This window comes from Passer domesticus, chromosome 9 (genome assembly GCF_036417665.1).
Source record: "Passer domesticus isolate bPasDom1 chromosome 9, bPasDom1.hap1, whole genome shotgun sequence".
NCBI lineage: Eukaryota > Metazoa > Chordata > Aves > Passeriformes > Passeridae > Passer > Passer domesticus.
The window spans coordinates 42,079,236-42,104,822 of NC_087482.1; the positions used below are offsets into that span (position 1 = coordinate 42,079,236).

The 25,587-nt window shown below is 41.0% G+C and overlaps 1 protein-coding gene and 1 long non-coding RNA gene across 2 annotated transcripts in view; one reads left to right on the plus strand and one right to left on the minus strand.

Moving 5' to 3' along the window:
• Positions 1-302: 302 nt before the first annotated feature.
• MDFIC2 (MyoD family inhibitor domain containing 2) overlaps positions 303-25,587 on the minus strand; it is a 46,931-nt gene continuing 21,646 nt past the window's right edge. Inside the window, exons 3-5 of the mRNA XM_064433032.1 lie at positions 12,517-12,585; positions 7,391-7,612; positions 303-3,987 (exon numbers count right to left, since the gene is read on the minus strand). Coding sequence (XP_064289102.1) covers positions 3,728-3,987; positions 7,391-7,612; positions 12,517-12,585 — 551 coding nt within the window. The 3' untranslated portion in view covers positions 303-3,727. The remainder of the gene's footprint in view (positions 3,988-7,390; positions 7,613-12,516; positions 12,586-25,587) is intronic.
• LOC135308181 (uncharacterized) overlaps positions 20,175-25,587 on the plus strand; it is a 240,331-nt gene continuing 234,918 nt past the window's right edge. The window contains exons 1-2 of the long non-coding RNA XR_010368722.1: positions 20,175-21,285; positions 22,059-22,165. This is a non-coding gene — a long non-coding RNA (uncharacterized LOC135308181). The remainder of the gene's footprint in view (positions 21,286-22,058; positions 22,166-25,587) is intronic.

The following is a 25,587-nucleotide window of genomic DNA, read 5'->3' on the forward strand; positions in this document are numbered from 1 at the left end:
TTAAGGAAATCTAGATCATTACCAGCAGAATAATGAATTCCCTAAAATTGTTCCATTGTGCAATTATATGAAGTATGCTAAGAGAAAGGGCAGTTTCTCAATAAAGTACTCCTTTTTATTTTCCTAAACCACAGGAATGATAGATTATTAATCATGATTAATGCTCAGTTACAGTGAATTATAGTGGAGCAGTGCCTGGAAATCCCAGTCTGCTTGGTAAACTCATTTTCTTGCATAATAGGAAACTTACCTTGCATTTAAGAGAGCCCAAACAGATGAAAGCAATGGAACCACCCAATTCATATAATTAAAAGAAAAATTTAATAGATACATACATTATTAGTCTGACACTCTTAAACTTTTTTTGATACTGTACAAGCATAATAGAAGAAATACAATTGCAAACATCTTAATTGTTCCCATATTTTACTTTCTTCCTGAGAACCAAAATCTTCTAGAGCTCAGCTGTAGCACTCAGCCTGAATCCCTAAGCAGCATTGGAGTTAAGGCAGAGCTGTGCATTTTCTGGACATTTGGAAGAAGTTGGTTGTTCTAGTTGATGATTGCTTGATAGAATACGAATGATCAAAGTGCTTTAGGAAGCAGAGGGAAGTCAAATAAAGTAATATAATATATTTCATTCCTATATTTGGGGATGTACATGAGATAATTTTTGCCAGGCCCACATCTAGGGGACTTACTGTACATGGAGAGTAAGGCACCAGAATGACATTATGGAAGGGCTCATGGTCAGTCAGAGAACTTAATATCCTTTGAGATAACTGAACATTAAACCTTTGGAAGCCTCCAGAGGCTTATCCAATATTTAGCAAACATCAATTCCCCTAAAGTTTACATCCTAACCTGTACTGTGTTCTAACGGAGTGAAAAGAGGTGAAAAGACATTTTTGTCTCAAGGATGAGACTGCTGGGTCATTTCCAAGAGGAGATCCTTAGAGAGCATCCCATGGTCCTTTCCTGTGGAAGGTAGCAATGCAGCTCTCCGTTATTCTCTCTGTCTCTCTCTTCCCCCAAGCAATCTGTCAGTGCATTTCTGGCGCCGGGGAGAGGCGTCGTGTCGGAGCGCTGTTCCCGTTTGCAAAACGGGAACTTCTATTTGTTGTTCTCAGGAGCTGGTTTCACGCGCTGACATCTCCCCGGGAGCACAGCTGAGTCCAACATGTTCCCAACAGCCATCCACCCAAACGCCTCCTACTCCAGCACCCAGACCTTCCTTCCCAGTAAATAAAAAATACAGAGACAGCCTCGAATTGTTCCAAATGCTTCGGCTTCACTGGAATGTCTGCCCATGTTCAGATCTGATAAATGGGTATTTTTCTGCACCAGGAAGTCAGTTTAGTGTGGGAATAGGGTGGCTTTTCAAAGAGTTTCTGGAATAGTTAGTGGAAAAGTCTGACTGACTTTCTCTGGTGTCAATATGTTTAAGTGTTCCTACGTGTCATGAAAGTACAGTGTTGCAATTACCAACTTTAAGACAGAAAACAAAGTTATCATAAGCTGCTCATTCTACTGTGTTGTATGAAATAACATGTTTTTCAAGGTTTCATTGATCAAAAATGTCTCAAAAAATCTACTTCCTAAAGCAGGAAACTGAGCAGTGTGCCCTTGTACACTTCAGGCAAGGAGATATTTCTGCATTATTTAAAACACCACCACCAGCAGCTCTCAATATATTCCAGTGTGATTCCATTCATATTGCTGGGACATCCTTTCTAATCATGGTTGTAGTAATTCTGTCTTTGACCTTACCTGTGCCCTGTAGTAGACATGACCTCAGTATGCCAACCTATGGATTATAACACAAAAAAAATCTTTTGAATAATGATTCCCAGGAAAAGAGTTAGGAAAAAAATCCACATTTGTGCCAAAAGCCCCCAGTTCAGTTCCACAGCTGAATGAGACTTCAGTTGCCATGAGTTATACTGGTATGGTCAATGTTTTTTCTTGCAGACTCAGAACTGGAACAAGACATCCTGGTTTGAAAGGCAAAGTCCTCATCTCTAATTCCCTCACTGACAACATTTTGGGGTATGCCACCCTCTGGTTTCCCCTCTTGGGCTCCATCCAGACACTGCACATGAAATCTTGCATTTTGGAGACTGACATCAAGAGCAAGGACTGCCAATGTACATTTTTATTGGTGCTTCTCTAGGAACTGGTATGTGGAACAAGCTTCCCTCTTCTCTGATTCCTAAATGCCTTGGGTCAGAATTTTTATTCATAAATACCCATGTGCCACTTTGTCAAGGACAACTGTGGTAGAAAGGATAGAATGATCCAAACCTCTGTGGCCTGGTATGTAGAAGTGAGAGTTTAGCTTAGCTTTGGAAGATTTGTTCTACTTCTGGATTTCTGATTTTTTTTGAACACATGAGTTTTCTAGAAGGGGGATAAGGAAAGGATATACCCATGATTTTTTCCCCCCATTAAATGTTTGTGCACCAGGACTACTCTGATTAATAAACAAGAGGCTTCAATGATTTTAGAAATGCTTAATATTCCAGCATCTTGCCCAGAATCCTTGTTTGGGATTCCAGAGGCACTTCTGCACTGACATGAGTAGGGGTTTTGAGAGAAGTTTTAGTGTTTATACAAAGTAAATACTGACTTTGGTGTTAGTCTATAAATACCTAATGTGAGCAAGCAATTCTGTATTTTCCTCTGTGCTTAATACCTGTGCTCTGCACCCCCAGGCAGCTGAATTTACATGCTTTTGTTGTCATATGTGTAATGTGCAACATATATTTCCTTTTTGTTAATCAGACCTGCCATCAGAAAAGAGATAGGGGGAATTTGAAAGCACAACCAGGATAGATACTGTCATTTTGTAATCTTTTGTGCACAGGTAGAGATGCCTGTTTGTTCTAGAATAGGTGGCAATATTTTGTTTCTTGCAAAAGTCTTACAAATGAAAATCAAGCAAAGGAGTTACTGGCTATCTATGGGATAATTCTCCTCTGGAAATATGCAGTCAATTCCCATTTAGGTTAATTACACTTAAGAAGCCCTTTCCTATAACTAATGAACAATAGGCATAACCTGTTATTACATAACCATGGGCCAGCACATTAATACACTGTTGAATTGCAGTACGCTGTGAAAATGCTTCCTCCACAAAATTCACTGGAGATTTTCAGTGACATTCGCTGTAATTACCAGTAGCATTGTTTCTAATTCATTAATTTTTTCTACCTATACTGGGCATATAAGAGTGTTTTAAGAGATTGAATAAATAAATTTTTAATTATAAAATGATACTATATCATAAATTATTTATAATAACCAACAACGTGTAACACATGTTTAGGTATGAATCCATTAGGAAGATGAACTAATATATATATATCAGTCCTAAAATAACGTCCTAATTTGTTCTGTGCTTATGAATGGTGAAATCAGTGTTTAAAGCAATTAAAGGTTTATAAAAGCTTGGATTGACAGTGGGTAAAGCAGCGAGCATACTTGGCACTTAGGAATTCTGTTGTCATCTATGGCAGAGAAGACCCCTTTTTGTCCTTTATTGGTTTCAGCAGTTTGTGATATCACGCCACCAGAGCAGTACAGATATAGAGACCTCCAGGGAGGCAGCAACAAGATGCACATAGTCCTCATTGACAAAACCTCTGGTTATGATTAATATTAAAAAAAAAAATCTCCTTTGCAATCTGTCGGGTAGTTTTGAGGGATTTTGTCAATTATTTTCCTATCAGCGGTAGCAGACTTCTGAAATCTCCATGGCGAGCTCCAGGCACTCCCCAGTCTCGTGGCAGGACTCAAAGAGGCTGCAATCAATGTCACAGTCACAGTTGCAGTCGTTGTTGCCGTGGTCTTCGTCGGAGGTCTGGTAATATCTATTGGATGGACAACAGGTATCTGTCAGCCAATGTTCACAGGTATCAGGCAGCATTATAAGAAAGTCCCAAAACTGGCAGAACAAGCAGGCCAGGATAAGTGTTGCGCATTCATCTAAGAGAAAGGAAAAGCAGGGAGACGTAAGAACAAGTGTGAGCTGGGATTACCCAGTTTAGGCCAGTGTGGCTACACAGAGGTGAGGGGCTGGGCTAAAAGTACATTGATGATAACAACTTCCATAGAGACAAGTGAAAAGTTTATTATCTATTTTAATTGCTCTGGGAAAACAACAGCTGTATGAAAAGAATTTGAATGGAGACATTCTGTGGCAGTGAAATCCAGAAGAACAAGCCCTTTAAACCAAATTTTATCTTCTCATGCCTGGACAGCAAGGAGGCTGAAGAGGCATGAGAAGCTGGGAGGGGACACAGCCAGGACAGCTGACCCCATCTGGCTAGAAGGATAGTCCAGACCCTATGGCACCAATATAATTTAGGCAGAAAACAAGCAGGGGTTTCTGCTCAGATAACTAACTGGGCATCAGTTGGTGAGTGGTGAGCAATTGTAATTTGTATCCCTTGTTTTGTATATTCTATTATTATTATTATCATTATTTTCTGCCTCCCATGTAAAACCACTACATTGTCCTATCACACTGTATTTATCTCATCCCATGAGTTTACTTCCTTTATTTTCATTTTCACAAGAGTTTGCACTAAAAATGTTTAAAGGCTACCAAGGACAGAGAGGGAGAGCAGATCTGGAGAAGAGCATTCAGAGAGGGCAGTGTGTCTCAGCTCCTCCCAGCTCCTCACCAAACAGGGTTCTCACCTTTTTGTTCACAAATGTCAATTTTTCAAAGGAGACAAAAGTCTGGAAAATAGATTATGTAGGATGTGCGTCTGGAGCCAGTAAATATTCCTGAAACTTTCTCACCATGACTAAAACTCTGTGCTATGTTTGTGCCCTCCCAAAATCAACTAATTAACTCCTCACCCCTCAGCCTCCAGCATCTGGGGAGACTTCTTGGGTGCAGCAGGTGTGAGATTCCAACTGTGTGAATCCACTTGGAGCACAAACCCAGACCTTTCCTTTTTTTTTTTCTTTTTGTTTTTGGAAAGGAAAAATGCCTTCAACAATATGAATGTCTTTTCATTGGTTCTTTCAGGAAAGCATATGGTTATAACCACATTTCTTGCCCTAGGATGACTAACTGTGAACTCATTCAACTGCATTGGTTCTGTTGTGGCATTTTCTAGCTCACGTAACATGAAGTTCACTGCCAGGAAGTTTCCAGAATTATGCTTTTTTTTTTAGAAAGCTTTCTTGATGAAAAAAACAAAATTTAAAACAACATTCCAGCTTCTTTATTAAAAAGGCAAGGTAGCAAGAGCAAATAGCATATGACTGAACTTCTTTCTAAATGGAATATCATCACCAATGTTATCAATTTTAATACTTATTTAAATATGTCAAGATCTATTTAGGTTCAGACAAGCACAACTAAATTCTAAGTCAGTCCTGTCAAATAAGAATGACTAGATTTTGGTGATACTCAGTAAGTTCATGCTTATATTTTTTCCTAGCTAAATGAACTGAAATAATTATAAAATTGAAACAGTTAATAAGGTGACACCACTGTATTTAATTGTATGAAATTTACACTGTAGAAAATGTAATCATTTTATCCAGTAGTTCTTGGTGTAATTAAGATTATTTTTTTTTAGATCACTTATGTTTATGAAATTTCTTTCCTATACATAGATGTGAGAGACAGAATTCAAAGTTATGTCTCAATTAAGGATTTAGCAATTTTTTTCTCCCTCTCCAAAGATCCATTTTTTAATAACAGGTTTTTTTCCCTGAATGTGTTACCATAATGATGCTTATGTAATCTGGAGAGAATAGATACGATTCTTAGGACTTCAGCCAGGAAAGAGAGCACACAAAAAGCACAAGATTTTAATAATAAAGTAATGTTTCAGCACAGACTCTGTGATGTGCAGTAAAGATGCTTTTAAATTCCCATCAGAGCACACACCATGAACTGTGATAATGGATGTAACACATTTCAAAAAATCTGCATGTGTGATGCTTTTTGGTCCTGTTTTAAGTGGGGTAATGTATATAAATAATAGATATTAGCAATTAGACATCCATTCCTATGCATTCATTTATATATTTGAAAATAAATTAGCCACAAACTGCATAGAAGAAGATGCAATCTCTTGTTTTTCCCTCTGTTTTCCCTGCTGTTTGCCAAACGGCATTACTGTATTTATCTCAGTGAGAACAATGACCTCAGATCTCATTCTCTGCATTACTTGATTAATTAGCACAAAAGAAGAATTTATAATAATTTTTCTAGCATGCCTCATCTCTAAGTTTTCCTGCTCTTGTTTGGTGGCATCTGCTCACACAGATGATGCTCTGAACAACCGTGGTCCAAAGCTTGCTGAAGCCTTTCTGGTCATCCTTGGTGAGACCTATGAGTGTTGTATTTGCTCTTGTCTGAGTCCTGGGTACTCACCAAAATAATCACCAATTTCCTCATCTATTGCTCTGCCTTCAGAGGTTCTCCAAGCACCAGCAAACAGTATTTGGCCTTGTGTATGTAGAATAAGCAGTGAGTTGTCAGAGTGGAGTGAGCTGAGTACGCAATGACAACCACAAATCTGTCTTCCTTTGGTTTTCTTGGCTTCTATCCAGACCTTAACATTATTAATTAAGCACAGATTGAGTTTTTTTTTTTTCGTTGTTGTTGTTAATTTCCTTCACGTTTAGCTTTTTTAAGGAGGATGAAATCTGTTATTTGCATCACATGGTACACACCTGTGTGCCAGTAGTGGTTGAGCTAGACCTCAGACTCAAAAATAGGGAGTGTCTGGACAAGAGGCCAAGCCCCCTAAATAAAATAAATACTTCAGAACCTTCCCTGAAATTAAGCATATGCCAATAGATGTATCATAGACATCCCTTTTGTAAGGATCTGTGACACAATAGAGATGTTAATGATTCTTGGAGAACAGGGCACTTTATTGTGTTGATCTGTATTTAGAAATGCTTAATTTAGGAATTGTTGAATGATATGCACGACAGATCCCAGCCCCATTGGATATAACAGACTAATCCATTATTGCAAAAGGCACTCAAAAGAAACTTCTGAAATACTTCACAGAGCCTTTTTTTAACATCCACTGGAATAACCAGGAATAGATTTATCTGATACTGACACTGGTGTCTCTGTGCAAACTCTCATTACTAAAGTACAAATGCTCTGTGGCACAATAAGCTCTAAGCTCCTCTTCTATGACTTTAGTATCACTGACAATTTAAGATCATCTTCTAGAAATTCTCATCTATCACACAAATGTCTGCAGGGCAACTTAACATTGCTTTTGGCGATGTTCTTGAACCTCCTGTTCAACATTTAATTTCGAGTTGGTTATACATAGTTCTTTTGCAGTGGGCATTATTTAGAAATCAGCTCAAATGTGATCTGTTTTATAAAACATACCGTCACTGTCTCTCTGATGTACTGATGCATCATCTTCAATGTAAGTGAATTCTCTGCATTTCTCCAGGGAAGCAATGGATGATCTGCTTGCATCTGACAATTTCTTCTCATTTTTGGTACCCTTTGATGAAGCGTCTGTGATGCTGAATTCTGCGACAGAACTCATAACAATACCTTTCATAGGCTTTTCATCTGTGTGTTTTTCATTTGTAAGCTGGTTATCTGGTGGGATTAGGAAAAAAAAAAGACTGTGATACCAAGGCAGAGATCTGAGAGAATAACATATGCAGAATTTTCAGACTTACAGTTGTTTACTTCCAAGGCCTAACCCTTCTCACCTAATGATTTCAGTCTCTTTGCAGAGGTTTATTCATAGTAAAAGTATTTGTGAACTTGCCTTCTAAGGCTTTCTCTTAAACCCAGAGGACTTAGAGGCTAAGTAATAATTCACTTCCAGTGGATGGGATCAGGTTTGGAAAGAAAACAGAACTATTGCCTTGGTTGACATCTATTTAGAGTTTGATATCCTAACTTCAATTTGTGACATAAAAGAAGGCAAAACAATTATCTTGTTATTTATCAGCTGCAACTTCCTTGCCCTAAATTAACAGCCAACAACGCGCACCTAGGCGGTACCTGGATGCAGATGTGCCAGCTCACCGTGGCTCATAATCTTGTAGCAAAGACAGCCAGATGGTCTCTGTTTAGCATCCAGATTCCTCATTTCATAACTTCATCCCCACTTGCATTGTTGGCCTGGAAGTCAACTAGGAGATGGGATACTTCACATGCTGTCAGCGTGCCAGAGAGGCAGCTCAAAAACCAGAGGGAGAGCTTAATTTTAAGCCCCAACTAGGGGAAAGGTTAAGAAGAGTTCTGAGTTCAATTTATTCTCGAAAAACTCCTCAGGCACAGATAAACATGGGTTGATATATAGTTTCACTCGATCTCTGAAGTGATCAAGTGGCCAAGAAACACAGTCATTCTCTCCATGGCAGGAATGATAAAACCTCATCAGTTCTTATCTACAGCTGATTAACTCCTGCACCTCACATCAAGCACAGCCTCACTTTTTATCTCACTTAAATCTTGTGATGTGCTTGCTCTTGAGCTATATACAGAAAATCAATCTTTACAAACACCTCAGTTTTGCAAATGCTACTTTTTGAGAGGAACAGTGAGTGCTCTGAAGTGGTTCATCTGCACTTGCCTGCAAGGAGCCTGAAGAGAGGCCCCTCATGTCTCTTGGTTTTTAGGTACCTTTGACTTCTGACACATGTTAAAGAAAAGCCAAGGAAATGCTGACAGAGAGTGAAACCTTGATGAGACTGCAGCTGTTCCCTCAGTATCCTTGCAGAGAGAGGAGGAAATGTGGATGGGATGGATGGATTGCAGGGTAAGTGAAAAACCAGTGCAACCCTAAGGCTTGAAGAGGGGGGAAGCAAGGATTTGAGAGATAAGCGGTATCTTGCTCAAGTCCAGTGAAGGCCACTGAGGTGGTGAGGGGTCTGGAGGACCTTTTGTGTGAGCAGAGGCTGGGGGAGCTGGCTTTGGTTGGTCTGGAGAAGTCAAAGAACAGTTCTGGATGCTTTGTTCCCCTCCAGAGCCAGGGAAACTGAGAAGCCAGACCCCAACTCCTCCCAGCAGGGCACAGATGGAAAACGAGGAGAGGGCACTGTCAGAAGCTGCAGCAAAGGCAACTGGAACTGCCCAGGGAATGAATTCCTCATCATGGGCTGTGTAAAGCACCAGAACAGACTACAGCAAGGCTGTGGTTGTGTGAAGAGCTCAGCTGGGCATGGACCTCAGCAACCTGCTCTTACTCTGGGTTTTTGACAGAGGCCAAACAAGGTGATTCTAGAGTCCCTTCCAAGCTAATTTTTCTATGATTTATATGACTTCATTTACTTATAGAATGAATGAGCAATTAATTTAAATTTCTAGATGTGTTTCTAGCCATTTTTATCATTTTTACCTAGTGAAATACGTAGAAGCAGAAAAGCTGGGTAGAAGTTAGTAGAGTAAGATCTTGGGATAAGAGAAGCATAAAAACTAGGCTATCATTTTCATTTTAAATCACTGCTTTAAAATTGTGTGTTGGTAGAGGTATTGTCTTGATTTTGAAGTCATAATGACAACAAAGTCTACTGTGATGGAAATGTGAATTTCCTTGTCCAGGAGACTTGGCCTTGGGCATGGAATGAAAGATGGGGTGGAGGCAATAGGAGAGCAGTGGCACAGAGCGGAGTCTCAGAAACTTATAACTGTCAGGTTTTGTGAGCATTATGGTGAAGGAAAGCCACGGGCGAGATGAGAAGGGCAGGAGAGGCAGTGGCACCACTGGGTGTGACCCAGCAATGCAATGCACAGCAGTTCTCCCCTGAGCTTGTATCCTTGGTCATAGGAAATCAGCATCCGAGCCTATGCATGTCTGGGTTTGCCCATCTGTGATGAGCTCTTGATGGTTTTCTCCTCAGAGTAAGCAAATACAGCTTTTTCCTCCCTCCTTTCTGACTTCTTGGCCAGCCTCTTCAGTCCAGAATGTGAAAACTCATGTATTTTGGACGTCCTTTCATGTAGAGTCATGACTGTTTTCCAGTGTCTGTAAATCAATGACATTCCACAGGTTTGCCTGCACTTTATTCAACAACAAACCATCTCCAGGAAAAGTTGTGCTGATTAAAGCAGCAGAGCTCAGGAGGAAGCAATGTTCTGCTTAGGCATTGGATTTATTGGATAACAATTGTTTTGTGAGTCCAAAAGACACAAGCCCTACCTGTTAGCCAGGTGCCAATATCACAAATGGGTCCTGTTTGTTCACCCTGAGAGCTACACCCAGGCTGAACCTTTGGATACACATGGATCAGATCAAAAGGCTTAGGCAAGAAAAACTATTATTTTCCACTTTCAAAATCTGCCCAAAAATCTAAACTAGATGTGTTTTAATTCATGATATATTTGTTGAGTTCCCCAATTCTGCAACAATACAATGGCCCACGGAATGCATTTAAGCATTCAAGAGGCGAGACTGAAAAAAAGTCTGACAGAAGTAATCAGTAAATGCCAGACTGACATTTACTGTATCCACCGACTTCTACTATTCATACTTGGAGTCAATTTTTATTCTTGAAGTGCTGTTGAAGAGAAATCAAAACCAGAAATAGAAAGGCATAGACATAACCTGAATTTTTCAATACAGCACCATCAAACAAAAGGGTAACAAAAGCTGTCACTCAGGGACTCTTCTGTTTGTTAAAGCATACTACATCTTGGAAAATACAGTACATTTTAGTGTCAGACTCTTAGTTTGAAAAGCTCCCTTTCAGTAATGTTATACTTGTCTTGTACAGCTAGATCAAGTCTTCACGCAATCACTGTAACAAGCAACTTGCTATGACAAGCGAGATCCTTGCTTCCAGAAAACACTGCAGGAGAGGCTAAAGCAGTGTACAATTATAGGTCTCCATTTCATTTTTATGCAATTACCTTCAGTTCAGCTGTGGGTCCATCTACATTATGTCTTTTATCAATTTAATGTTTGCACAAAGTGTCTGAAGAAATAAAGATTGTGCTAAACCAGCAGAAATAAAAGGTGGTTAGCACTTTTTTTTTTTCCTATTATAGTTTTTTGCTGGATGGAACAGTAGTAGGTTGAGAGTTTGGAACAAATAGATGTGGCTAAATAGGCTTTAAAAATATATTACATACCACTGTTACTAATTATGATTACTGTTAATCATGAGAATATAAAAAACACCAAATTACAGTTAGAGATGGGAAGAGGGTCAAACTTTGCAACTGTCTTTTAAGATCCTGTGTTCAGCTTCAAATGCCCACATATGTCTGTGTTTTTAACGTATAGAAATCAACCACTGAAGTGAACTTAAAGGGAAAAATAAGTGTATCATGATGAAGAAATCTCAGATTATTCAGTGTTAGACTGTTAGGCAGAGGCTGCTAAAGGTACACCCCCACAATGTGCCATTTTTAAGTAGTATGAAGTAGCAACTTTCTTCCTCACATGGGGAAGCTGGGACTTGCCTTGGCTGTTGCAGTAGAACACTGGGATTGTTCACCCGTGTTTGTATTAAAGATAGTCTCAATACTCACATGGAATTTATTTTTTCTTTTTCGTTTTGGAGTTGGGCGATTCAGATGGCTGACTACAAGTGTCTAAATTCATGAAACCACAAAGAAAATCACTTACTTTCCACTGAGGCCAGCCCCAGATCCCTCTGGTTAATAGGGAGGAGCAGTGATACCAAGACTGGCATTTGCAGTATGTCCCCTGACCTCTATTTCTCTTCAGTGGCTTTAGGCACAAGCCAGCATCTTGCAGCCCTGCAGAAGGGGAGTCTGCAGTTTCCCTGCATGCTTCTGAAATTAGATTTACTATAGAGCTATACAAGGGCTCTAAGTCTATTTTTGATAAGGAACAGAGGGTTTAAGAGGTGCTCTGTTCTGCTGAACAGGGAGTGCAGCAATGCAGGTAATCCAAGGAGCTCTCGGAGCAGCTGTTTAGGAGGAGAATCCACTGAAGGAGAAGGAACTTGATCTCTGACCTTCTGACCTTCCTAGAACTCATCCACATCTTACAAGCAAAGGATGAGGGAGCCTGTGGCTCTGCTCAATGCTGGCATTTATTCCAAATCCATCCTGGCAGTGGCCCTTTGTCTCATGCCCCTGTAGCAAGGAGTCCCAAGGGTTAATGGTAAACTGTGTGGAAAACTGTAGCAGTTTAGGACCTGTAACTTTTTAATTTTCCCCTGAGGCATGTTGGTGTATCAGTGCAGCACTCATTATCCTGTGCCCTGCTGTCACTACCTGTCTGTTTAATGTAGCACATGCTCATCACTGAAAGAGCTGTGTGCCATGTCCATTCAGTCCCCAGATGACACAGGCAGAGCTGCATCAGGCCTGATGGATGAAAACTTGTACGTATGAAGGCTTGGTCTGAACACACTGGTTCTCATAGAATAAAGAAACTCAAACCTCAGGGTGTGACAGCAGTGCTTCAAAAAGGCAAAAAGCCAAAATAAAACAAAACGCTTTTTCTTGACCATTTAAGGGATATAATGGTCTGCTAGGGAGGGAGTATCTCTGCATGCATGGGGACAGCAGCTTACCTGGATGGTCCTCACTGCTCGGCGTCACCCCAGGGAGGGCCAGTAGAGGCAGGGAGCTGGTGCGACGGTCTTGGTGGAGAGAAGAAAACAAAATTGAAGAGGGATAAGTGTCAAATGAATGTGGTTTGGCATAGCTATTGACCTCAGCCACTTAGTGAGAGTCATTGACTTCAAGAGTTGTTGGTCTGAGGTCAAACAGAGGCAAATCTCCTTCCTTGCAAAGGGAGGTTACATAGCATGGTGTGCTGTTTGTGTTACCCTCTGTCTCGTTTCAAGAAAAGAAGCAAAAAATATAACAAAATGCCGAGACAGAAAGTTTCACCAAGAAGAGGTGAAGAGGATCACAGCAACACAGAAATTCAGGTAGGTACAGAAAATTTGAGAGCCGGGAGGTCTGAGATGAAATGTGGGGCATCATCCATGCTCAAACACCTTAGAAACCTTAAATGAGGATCCCAGATCATGAGTAAAGGAGGAGAGAGGAAATTTAAGCCCAAACTCCAAGCTTCATGGCTTGTCAGTCTTGGTGGACAAGATGCCCAGGGTCCCTGTAGTGGCAAGCCCAGGTCCCCACACGGAGCAATGCTGAGCTCCTCCACCTTGGATATGCCTACCAGGATGTTTACTCCATGACTAAGGCTTGGAGGCTTAAATCACCTTTCCTTCTCTCTCCACGTGTCAGGGAGGCAAAGCAGGAGGGGGTGTGGGACTGTCCCAGCAGTGAGTGCAGCAGATGGAGCAAAATCCATGGGAACTGCTGTTGCCCACATGGGAGAGGCCAGAGGGAGCGCGGGCGCCGTGGCCCATCGAAGGGAGCTGCTCCAGACCAATATATCACAGGGCCTTTCACAGATTCGTGCCCATTACATTTTGCTGAGCTCAGGCAGAAGGATGCAGGGGATTTGGAGACTGTTTATTTTTGTCATGAGGAAACAGGAAATAGTACACAAGGCTATAAATACATCCCGGGCTTCAGATGACATCATGAACTCGTGCAAGTGCTTCACTACTGATTTACGATGATGGACTGGTAATTCACAGGAGCTTTGGGTTTACTTTATTTTGCTGTTGCAGTAACAAAGCTAATGGTGCAATCCCGGGAGGGGGTATTTTATCAATAGTGAATTTTTGACCTCATTGCATACATTGTAACTTCATGAATTAGTGACCCAGCTAACTGTAAAGCCTTCTATAGGCTTATTGTAAATCTATCACAGGACTGGCAAAAACTTTTGGCCCAGATCCTAAGCTCTGACAGGCATGTGTTGATGGACTGCATAGCAAGCACTTCCACTAATATTTCTCACTAATTATGCCATATATTAAGAAAAAATGAATGAAGCCAATGTTTATATGCCGCTTTAACTGCTTTTCATATAAGAAAGCAACACAATCCCTAATAAATTTTCACCTTCAACATTTCTATTCATTATAATTTTTACCATGATGAATGAAGTTAGAACTGGAAAGGGAGGGGGTTCATCTTGAAATCTGTTCAGTGAATGACTGAATTTACTTCCCTTCCCCAACTTGTGTCGAGGAAGGAGGGAACAGATGGACACAGGAAGAAGAGGGAGGCGAGTGCGGAACGAAGGAGATGGGTGAGGAACAGATGGAGTCAGGAGAAAGTGAAGAGGAGAGTCAGCAAGGATGGTAGAAAAGTTTTCCACTTGACCTTGAGTTGAAATGAAGATCTGCATGCAGCATGGGGCAGCTAGCTTTTTGGGATGCATCCTTTTTTCTCTCCATGGAATTCAGCTATAAGGTCCTGTGGGCCATCCCAGCAGCTCAGTGTATCCCAGGGGGCCTGCAGAACCAGGAGCTGGATTTTCCATGGGAGTCACCTGCTGCAGAAGGGCACCTGCACTGTGTTCAACTCCTCTAATGGCAGGGGAGAACCGTGTGCCAACACAGGAACAAAAATGGGTTGGGATTTTGTAATTCTCCCAGGCATCCTAGCCAAGCCTGAAATTGGAGTTTATAATTTTGAAGAAGTGTACTACACCCAGTTTGTTAGGATCCAATGGCCAAAATACTCAGAGTAATTTATGATTTTACCTGCTTAAAGCAAGACATTTGAGATGGCCTGATTTTCAGAATATGCTGAGCATCTGTGTTTTGATGTGTATTGAATTATATATCCCAAATCACTAGTAAGTCCTGGAAAATCTTGATTGTATTCTTAATTCGGTTAAATTGCCTGCATATACTCCACTGGTTCTGGCTTTGCTAGCTAAAGAATGGAAGAGGTGAAAGCTAAATATTGGCCATGTGTGTCATTCCCTTTGAAGAAAATGGGAGCCATGTGCACTCACCTAACAGCAATGTTTGGCCCCAACTATGATTTCACAGCTGGGCCCTAACTTCAGGAATGCCAAAGCACTAAATGACTCAATTGGAGTAATCTGATCAATGCTGTATTTTCGCTGTGGATTTAAATTGCACACACAGCAAGAGCAGAGTTGGTTTTCTTCTCTCTCAAAATCACTTTTCTCTGCAGACTTGATAGCATAAATATGAAGTATTGCTCTCATCACACAAATAAGTGAAATGGCAGAAAACGTATGTCAAATAAAATGCACAACATTACGTCCTTTTTACTTTTTGGAGGCTGTTTAAGAAAACGGCTTCATTAACTTTGACTGAATAAAAGGTTCCTTTAAGGGATTTCAATAGGTGACATGAAAAATGTTAATACGAATGATCAAGACAATGAAGGTTAAAACTGTTTTGAAAATATGTTTCTTTTATAGATCTTGGCTGTTGGAAGAGTTACAGAATAAATATACGGTAGTGCTGACATTCAGTGCTGTTTCATCTTAGCAAAGAGTTTTTAATAAAGAAAATTCTTTTCAAGGAATGCTTTCTGCAGCCAGTCTTCAAAAAGAGGTTCCCCCCCCCCCCAGTTTAATAAAATTAAAGTAATTTATGTCATATTGATATGTCGATATGTTTTTCAATAAACTTTTTCACAGGGATTTTTTTTTTAAATTCTCTTCACTTTAAAAATTATAATTATATGTCTTCCTCCCACTTTGAAAATGGCACAAGGTGCTCATTTGCAGAGCTCTACTGTTCAAATCTTCACTGAGAATAGAAATGTCATGACTCAGTTAACAATGCTTTATTATTCACATTGATCTTTTTTTATAGTGTTCTTTATCTCAAAAACATTGTAAATCAGATATCTTCCTCCCACTCTTTTGTTCATTTGCAAATTTTTATTATTCTAGTTTAAAAAAGCAATGGAGTGTCAAGAGTCAGTGTATATTGTTTATGTTCTTTTTTGCTTTAAAATTACTTTTAACTATAAAAAGTAAGATGTATAGCAAGAAAAAAAAAAGCTGGATTTAAAGATGCTTAAAAAAGAATTGAACAGATCAGTGTGAATTTTATGCTGTTCTCTTACACCTTGGAGTTGTAACGACTTTGCAAGAAGGGGGACTGAACAATTTATGAAAAGGTTTTTATGTGCTAAGTCCAAAGTCCCTGTTGCATCAGACATCATCATCTGTGTTAAAGGCTGGACATAATTCATGCCCTAAATGCCCACAATAGCAAAATTCCCAGTGTGCTCACTGGCTGGTTTGCAGGGCCTGCCCAGAGCCCTTCCTGTCCACGGCTCCCTGTCACAGCCTGCTGCGAGGTCCTCAGGAGTCCTCAAGTGCTGAGCACCAGGATAAATCACTGAATTGTCACAGGAACTCACAGCTTTGGTATCAGTGCTAACTGCAGCAGAAACACAACATCAGCTGATCAACAGGCAAGGCAATCCCTGAAACCCATGGGGCTGGATGTGGGATACAGCTGTGCACCTTTCAGGAGAGCCTTATCAGAGCCCTCAGGACTTGTTTGTAGATTGGTTCTCCCAATTTCAGCCACTGTTTTCTGTCCCTGTCATTTTTTTCTTTAGGTCCATATTTCTGTCCTGGCAGTCCTGACTTTTTGAATGGCTTCCATGAGATAAATCTATTACAGGAATTGGGGTTGGTCCAGAGAGCAGCAGGATCTCGTGGTATTTCACATGCTTCTTGCTGTTAGGTAATTTTTTTTTATCATCTTCTCCCTGTTTTGAATTTTATGATCAGAGCATCCTGGCACCCTGTTGTTATTCCAGCAGGTCTTGAAAGATTGAAAAAGATCATCCTCTCGAGTGGCTGTATAGCCTGTATTCAGGCTATACCTGAAGTTGTACTTAAGCTCCAGACTGGATTTTTTTTTTTTTTGTCTTACTGAATTATAGAGTGGTTTGGGTTGGAAGGGACTGAAAGACCATCTAGTCCCAAACACCCACCATGGGCAGGAACATTTGCCACTAGACCAGGTTGCTGCAAACCCTGTGGAACCTGGCCTTGAGAACTCCAGGGATGGGGAGGACCTTGTAGGTGTGTGGTGGCCCTATTGTATGAAACAGCCCTAAAAAGTGATGTAAATGAAACTAAAGTCTGCTTTCCCAATGATTTTTTTCTTTCTTTTTGTTTAAAACTGCACTATGCTGACATTTGCTAAAGGGGATAATTTAAAAACTCAGAACAAGTAAGTAAGAAACTGAACCTGAACTGAAAGCACACAGCCCTGTCCTTCCCCTTCCAAGTGGAGAGCTTAGCAATGTTTGTTTTTATTAATGTCAGTAGGTCACCCCTGTTACCATATGTCTGTGCCAGTCCCTGTCCTCTTCCCCAGGCTGGGATTTGGGATGCACAGCACCACACAGAGCCCCTGAGGCCACCCTCTGATGGGGCTGCCTGCACACCCCTCAGTGGCTGCTGGGGCAGATCCATCCCAGTGCTCATGGACATCTTGTTGTTTTGCAGGGCTAACTCAAACCTCTCAAATTCTCTTTATTCCTCGCTTCACAGAGTGAAACTGGAAGGTTTGATGTATTGTCTCATTTGAATTGACCCTACTGTTTTCAAAGCAGAGAAAAACCAAACTTTACAATTGTTATTGTTGCCTTGATGTCACAGCTGCATTAATTCACTCTTCCTTCCTCTCATGGTAAATGACTCACCCCACAATGAGGTTAAGACTGTCTGCCAATATGGCCAAATTTCAGAAACAAAATCCTAACCTGAGCTGAGTAGCCAGAAGTGGACAGGACTTTGTTTAATCACTGCCACAGTAACTAAAGGTAGATGTCACTCATGGACAGCCTTGTGTAATTGCTCACTCTTTAGCTGGGAAAATTTATGGGTAATATAAACCAGAAAATGCTGAGTTGATTGCAAAAGAATTTTTTTTTTCCATGTAAAACTCTGTGTCATTAAATTTGGAAAGCACTTAAAATTCTCAGTTTTATTTTTGGCAATCACTATGTATTGAAAAGTGAAAATATCAGAGGGATCTCTAGGCAGAATTTGTGAACTTTCCAATGAAAAGACAGCACAGTGTCTTCCTTTCGTGTCCCAAGGTCCTTGACAACTGTGCTGCTTTCTGAATGACACAGAAGTGGTGTGCCAAGAGTTTATTCCCAAAGCAGGCATTACACACTGTTATGGTCACAAAGATATCATTGCACAGCATTAATGCCAGAGCTGCTCCAAGAATGTCAGCATTTTCGTTTGGTGGGGGGAAACACTAACAAACCCACATATACTAACACCATGAAACCCATGTATATTCTTAAAATATATGTCCAAACATTTTAAATGCTGTGAAATAGAGCTGTAAATCACAAAAGATGCAGAAATTCTCACAGGTAGTCCTTAGAGCTCTACTGTTGGTAAATTGACATATGATATATATGACTACAACCCTCCACGTCTTCTAATAAGGTATAAAAGCTTTTCTTTAACTTGAACCCAATGGTGAGTGGCAATCTGTGAGTCTTATGTCTTCTATGAGTCTTTTCCAGCAAACACTTCCATTTGTTTCTCTCTTGCTTGCATGCTGGGCTGGAACACAACTGGGAGCTGGACTTGCACACTGTAATAAACATTATTAATCTTATTGCCATCTGAGCACCTCCCCAGGTGTTGCAGAACAGGCTGTGCTGGACCATGCTGGAAAACTATTTATTTATCTTTGCAAGGGCTTGATCCTGTACCACCAGATGTCAAAGAAAACAGTTCCAGGGAGCTCAGATCAGGCTCCAAACCAGCCTCCAATATGGTGGCCTTCTCTGGGTTTCCTTGCTCTTTTCCTCAGAAAAAGGCACAGACAAAGCAATTAGCAATATCTGAAGCAGAAGATGTATTATGCTGTGCATCTTTTCACAAATCCTCTTTTCCCCCTGCACCAAAGATGCAGAACATCTATTCTGGGGGCAGACAGATGACATCCACTGTTACTTGTGTATGTAATAAGTACTCTTAAAGTGGTGTAGTCTTGCCGGCTCTGGCAAAGGCAAACATGGTAAGTGTTCTGCTCACAGCATTAAACACACTTCTCTCACTGTGCAGTGGAAGAATGTGTTTAAACTCGCAGTCTATCACTATTCCTGGATAGTGTAGGAGAATCAGGAACACTCAAGATGTCTTTTCCTGTGTATATTAACTTGTTCTGAAGAAAATAGTGTTCTTAGAAAACACGACTCTTATGGCAGAAGAAAGTTTCCTTCATGATTGTGCTACAAAGGTTTCTTAACAGCTGCTTGTTCCTTTGGGTGCATGAAATATGAGGTTCAGCCTGCTCAGAAGTGCAAACACGTAATTTCTTCTCACCGTGGCACCTTCACTGCGGTCATTTCCACCTGGCTTTGTGATGCTGGCAAGTGCAGCAGTAACACAATGTCTGCATTGTGTGAGCTCTTGGAGGAGAGCTGTAGAGCTCCACAGCCCCAGGGAAATGCCAGTCTCCCCAGATCTGTCTGTTTGTCCTGCTTCACCAGGAGCTGCATTCACAAGGAGTTTTGTTAGTCTGATGTGGGCAGTGAACCCCAGAGTTTCAGGTGCTGTTGGATGGTAGCACACAGCTCCCACCAGTCTGTGCACCACACACAAGGAGTGAAGGGCTGTTGGGCAACCTTCAGCAGGCTGGGTTTGCCAAGGACACAGGAGTGGAACCTCTTGTCCATCCTCCTTGGGGCTGCCTGGCTCAGGGACAGGTGAGAGCCCAATGCTCTCCCCAACACTCCCTGATATAAAATAATCACTGAAGTTTTGCACAAGGCTCAGGTGTACAAACCCTTCCAGGCGATGAGGTCACAGCCCAGGCCCTGAGAGGAAGAAGTGGGTGTCAAAGAAATGGAAGAGGTGTCACTATTTTAACACAGATTAGGCAAAATCTAACCCCCATTAATCCTTCAGAGCAGGGCCACTGGTTTGTTCTTTTTCAATCTCTTCTGTATTCAAAGCAAGCACAGTTTTTTCTGTCGCTATACTGCTATTGTTAACAACTATAAATGTATTAAAAACACAGGGGCATTTTAGTATGTGTATTGTGCATAAGAAATATTGTTACATGACAAGCTCCAATTGGCAAGTGAAAAGAGGTTTTATTGAAGGAAATAGCAGTAGCAAACAGTGAACTATGCAGAATAATGGTAATTGTTCCTTTAACATTGGCAGCGCGCGTTCACTTAATATGACTGCTCCTCTGTCTCTGCCTCATCCAGACCCAGAGGACCTGTTAGACAAGCAGGCAGCCACCTCTCTCTGGGATCAAGCTGTCAATGCAAACTTGCTTTCTTTCTATTTCTCCGAGCTAAGCTATACCCCCAGAGCTCCTGAAGCTTTTCCTGAGTGAAAGCTTTAAAAAAGCTCCATTCTAAATTACATCACACGAGCTGTTCTCTTCAGACTGACAGAACAAAAGCAGGAGGGGGGGGGGAAATGCCAAAAGTACCATCTGAATGACTTGAGTTGCACAGGATGATTTACCTCCTCATGCTTTATCAGAGCAGGGAAACATCTTGACCTTGCCTACCAAAGCCTCATCAGTGTCCTCTAAATAGCAGAGAAAGTTTGCATTGTGTGTGTTTCCAGTACAAACAGAATCACAGAATGGTTTGGGTTGGAGGGGACCTTAAGTATCATACTATTCCCAGCCTCCTGCCATGGGCAGGGACACCTTCCCCCAGCTGAGGGTTCTCAGAGCTCCATCAGCCTGGTCTTGAACATTTCCAGGGATGGGGCATTCACAACTTCTCTGCATAACCAGTACCAGTGTCTTGCTGTCTTCATAGTAAAACATCTCTTCCTAATATCAAGTCTAAACCTACTCTTCAGATTTAAACCATTCCCCCTTATCTATCACTTCATGCTTTTGTCAAAAGCCCACTCCCAGCTCTTTTGGAGGTCCTCATGAGGTACTGAATCCATCAGGTGTGGGCTTTTGATGGCAACAATGGGGTCTTGGGTGTCCATTCCTAGTGGGGCCATGGTGCTTTCTAAAATTTTTGGACGATGTGGTTTCTAACACAGCCAGCTCGTTGCTACTGGAAGAGCCCAGCCTGTGGGTGCTGCCCAGCCTGGTGTACTCGTCCTTTAATCAGCAGCACCCCAATTAATGGTCATGGTGAGCACTGCTGAGGGCCACTGCCAAAATCTGAAAGGTCTCTTGGGTTGGCTCCATCTGGGATGCTCCAAATGACATTTTCAGAAGTAATTGGAGCAGATAAGCATTACCCACTTCTGGAGTGGCTGGGTAGAAAGCAGATAAATTGGCATATCTCCCCATTCTAAAGGCTTTCAGATGGTGTTAATTGGTATGAGAAGCCTCAGTTAGGAAAACATCCTCAGCTGGGAGGGGAGAGGGCCACAGGCCTTGCATCTTCTTTAGCAGATAAATAGAGGAAAGAGGGCAAACAACATCATGGCAGCTCTCCAGGTAACGTGCAAAATTGGTAGTCCTGGAAAGGAGGCAGCTTAAGGGCTGCCTGATACCAAAGTAATCAAGTGAGATCCTACAAATGGGAATAAACAGCATTTTTGTGGCTCCTAAGCTGACCTTTTTGGGGTTCTTACTCAATTTTCATAAGAGAATGGTGATGAGGTTATAAGCTCATTCTCACTCTCTAAAGCTTTTAGGCCTCTGCATAGCATTTTTGTGTTTGTACTGCTGTTTTGAGTAAACTTCAAATTGTTTCTTTTGCATCATTAACATAAAAAATAATCTCAATTTAAATATGGGCTGAAAGCTGAAACAGATGAAAAATATTAAGGAAAAAGTGTTGCTTCCATCCCCCAATGGAATTAGACTTATTGAACTAATTTTTTTTCATGGAAAGTGCTACTTGAGCACCTGAAATGATGCCCTATCTAAGAGCTGAGAAGATGAGGGGTTTACCTGAGTTTCTAAGGGACTGCCCAGTTTGAGAAAATAATGTGAAAAGAAAGTTTCACTAAGCAGGATAAGTTCCTTAGCTGGTGAAGTGCCTTTGTTAGCCACAGGGGTGTTTTGTGAACACCTCAAAGCTGTGTTGTTATTAGAGGAAAGAGAAAAGTCAAGCTATGTCCCCTTACTGACTTCAGGAGTATGTTAAAAATAACTCCTAATAGAAGTTGAGAGATACCCTTTAGTTAATGTCCTGTGACCTCTCACTGAGATGATCTTGGATATGTTTTCCAACCAAAGTGATTCTATGATTCTGTTTTCCCCAGGGAATGCAGCAATTTTCACACAGTTGCTACAACTTGTCTTACCCAAAAGGGCAGAGACTGCTTGGGGATCCTGATTCACTGATGCAGCATTGAACCCTGATTTTTGAGTGAGTAAAATTTGTCTTTTGCTGTCTTCTTTTTTTTGGTAGCCCATGTCTGAGCTTTCTTTATGCACCTGACCAGTGAAATGAGTCTGTCTCAATCCATGAGAGACCATCCTCATGTCCATTGAAGGTGAGGGAAATATTTGGCTGCAGGGCAAATGTTGTATCTCAAACCTACATCAAAATTAAAATCTTAATTATGTAAACCTTCATTAAAATGATCACAACTGAGGTAACCACTGGTAATGAGCTGTATGCTTTGTCACATCCCTGCTACTACCAACGCTGGACTTTTGAATGTCATGGAGTAAGTTATTAAACATAACCCCAGTCTAGTTTTCTGAACCATGGGTTTGGAATATTTTGAAAGTTCAAGTTTAGCTCGCCCATCTTTATTTTTCTGTTTCAGCATAGCAATGCTTCCTATCTTGTTAGGTATTGTAGGCTTTTGCATTGCCTTTCACCACCATGACCTCTGAGAATCTCAAAATCTTTAACTGGCAAAGTTGAAAAGTTGGTGATGTCTGTAGCACTGTGCCTTTCTCCTCTGTTTGGTGGGGAAGATGTAGCTCTCATCTAAATGACTGAATGCTTGGGTGGCACTGGGATCCCGATGGGTGTGGGATTTTGTGCCACTCAGAGGTCACAAAAATAATGTTTTGCAGTTTCTTTGGTAAATCTTGATCTGAATACAAATTGTGTCTCAAGTTGTGCTTCTAATAGTGCTAACCAGTAGTTTGCTTTGCTATAAAATGAGGAAAATGTAATCTGGAAATAACTTTCAGATAACAGGCAGGGTGCCATATTCCCAGATTCAATTCCAGCATAGCTGGCCTTCCAGCTGGACAGCAGGGAAGCTTTTTGTGGCTTGGGGACAAGTGTGCTTGCAGGCAAAGGCTTGTGAGACTCTGACACTTTGCCACAAGCAAGACATGGAGTCCCTGGGGAGCTGTGTGTCTGAGAAGGGATTAATTTGCTTGTGCCACCGTGCAGACCACACTGCCCTCTGCTCCCACCCTGTTTGATTCACAGCCTGGGCTGCTCTGTCTGGCTTCAGCCTTTGGGGGTGGATTGAGGGAATGACTTATTCCCATCTGGATTGAGGTCCAGAAAATGTGCTTAGAAATCTGTAGATATCATTTCTCCTTTTTATTCTCCAAGAATGTGTAAGACAAGCTTTATGTTGTCTTTGAGCTTGCTAAAAAGGGAACAGAAATTCACGCCTGTTTCCATGTGTTTATTTTGAGTCATGACTCTTCTGGGAAGGGTGATTTGTTTGTCTTTCCATGACAAATGACAATGGTTTAAGTTGCATCTCTGCCAACCTCTTTCTAAGTGGTTTCAAGTAGTTTACTTACAGGGATTATTTCATCTGCCACAGAACATGAGGCAGCTCTGAGGTAGTGTCTAACTTGCACTGAACAAAACCATGGAAAGTTAGCTTAAGGCAGAAAATTTAAAGTTCAGTAGACAGTAGGATCACAGGAGCATGAAGTGATGGTTTGCAAGTGTTTTGCACTTGGAGAAAAAAGAAATTTGACTTTTCCTCTCCTGATAGCACCAGGAAGACTAGGAAAGTCTTGTAACATTGGATGTGCTGACTGCTTAAATTCTGACTGTCCTTCAGTAAGAACTTGTGCTATTTAACCCCCTGTAAAGTGGGAACATAGAGTACCTAAGCATATATGATTTGGTGCTGAAGTAATGGCTGTAAGCTAATATAGGCTTTGTAAATGTCATTGTCAAGGTCCTGTGGTTGCCTTGCTGAGCTTCTGAAAGAGTCTGAAATTTCTGTGCAGCAAACTTCTCCAGCTCTCACATCCTCTGGTCACTCGTTATCTACAGCAGGAGGGTCAGACTTAGGAGACTGCAGCTTCTTTCCAGCCTGCAGGTTTCCTCCCCCTTCAAGTCTGTTTTTTACTCTTGCCAGTACCCTGCCTTCTGTTTAAAAGCATTAGTAATACCAAATAAAGCTAAAGACGCTTGCTATAACAACTAAGTTGTTTCCTTTTTAATCAGAGCACATGCTTATGCCAGGTTTGGCATGAAGAATCTGTGGAAGTGTTTGGTTCAGGGCACAGTAAGCTGATCATTTGTTAGAAGTAGTGCATTACATATAATTTTGCTTTTAATGGTACAATTTACTGGGAGGTTGGTACAAGCATTGGTAATATAATTTTTGCTTGGTTGGAGGTGGTTAAAACATAAAGACTAGGAAATAATTCTATTGCCATGTGTGTTGAATTGTGGTTTGGTCGCAGCAGTTGTCTGCAGCTAAGTGGCCATCAAAACCTTTCTTGGGGTGGCAATAAATTATAAAAAAATCTTCTGAAAATATCAGTTTTCAAAGAGTAAAAGATGCAGCAATTATTGTGACACAGGTTTGCAGTCTGTTTCTGATTATCTTTTTGGCTGGAGAGTTGGGGTTTCTAATTGTAAGGTTAAGGAATCCTTTTTATCTATCTCTTGCCTCCTAATCCTATGCTAGACAGTATTGATTTCTGTGCCTTTTGTCTTCTGGGGAAGGAGACAATCTCTGGCTCATGCGAACATCTTGTTAGAGTCTGCTGAGGATTAGGGGGTGTGACAGTTTTCTTGCTGAGCCTTTTTATTGGGGATTTTTATGCCTGCTTTTCTGGGAGGTCTTTGAAATGTCTTTTATGTAGCAATCATTTCACTCTTTCTTTGTTGTCTCAAAAATGTTGAGGCTGTATTCTTCTCATCTGTTCCTGTTTATATTCCATACTAGCTGGTCATAACAGTTTAGCTTGAAACTATCATCACACCGTGTGCTTCTGAATCACAGGAGTGTTGCTAACAGCTCTAGGACGACTGCAAATTTGAGGGTTTTTTTAGGGCATCTGAAGATTTAGCATGGTAGTTTAGTATGAAATACTGATAAAGAGGTTCCAGATGAAAAACAGTCTGGGAATTGGATTTTTCAAGCATCCTCAGCCAGGTATAGGCCTTTAAAAATGCTCCTGCTCTAATGAGAGAGGTCCCCCTTAGGGTGATATTCATCATTCCAGCTCTACCTGATTGTTGTTCAGTCTTGCCTAAACTCCTACAGAAATCAATAGAAGACAAACCCATCCTGCTGCAAGTCATCTCACCTGGACTGGAGAGATTAAGCCAGGAAGAAATTGCTTTTTTGAAAGTCTAGTTTTGTCCCTACTCTCATCCCTACCCCTTGCACTTGGCTACAGATAATTATTCAAACCAGAACTCAAACTTCTCTGAAGTCAGATGATTGACTAATCCTGGCCAAAGAAATGAGAGAAATTTAGCTTCTCATAAGTCTCTTCATCTCAGCTTCAGGAAGTAATGGGTTCAGTCAATGTACTTCAATACAGGTAAAGCAGTAGATTATGTTTCCTAAAATTTTTATTAAATCAATGCTTCTATATCTTGAGTAGCTATCTTAA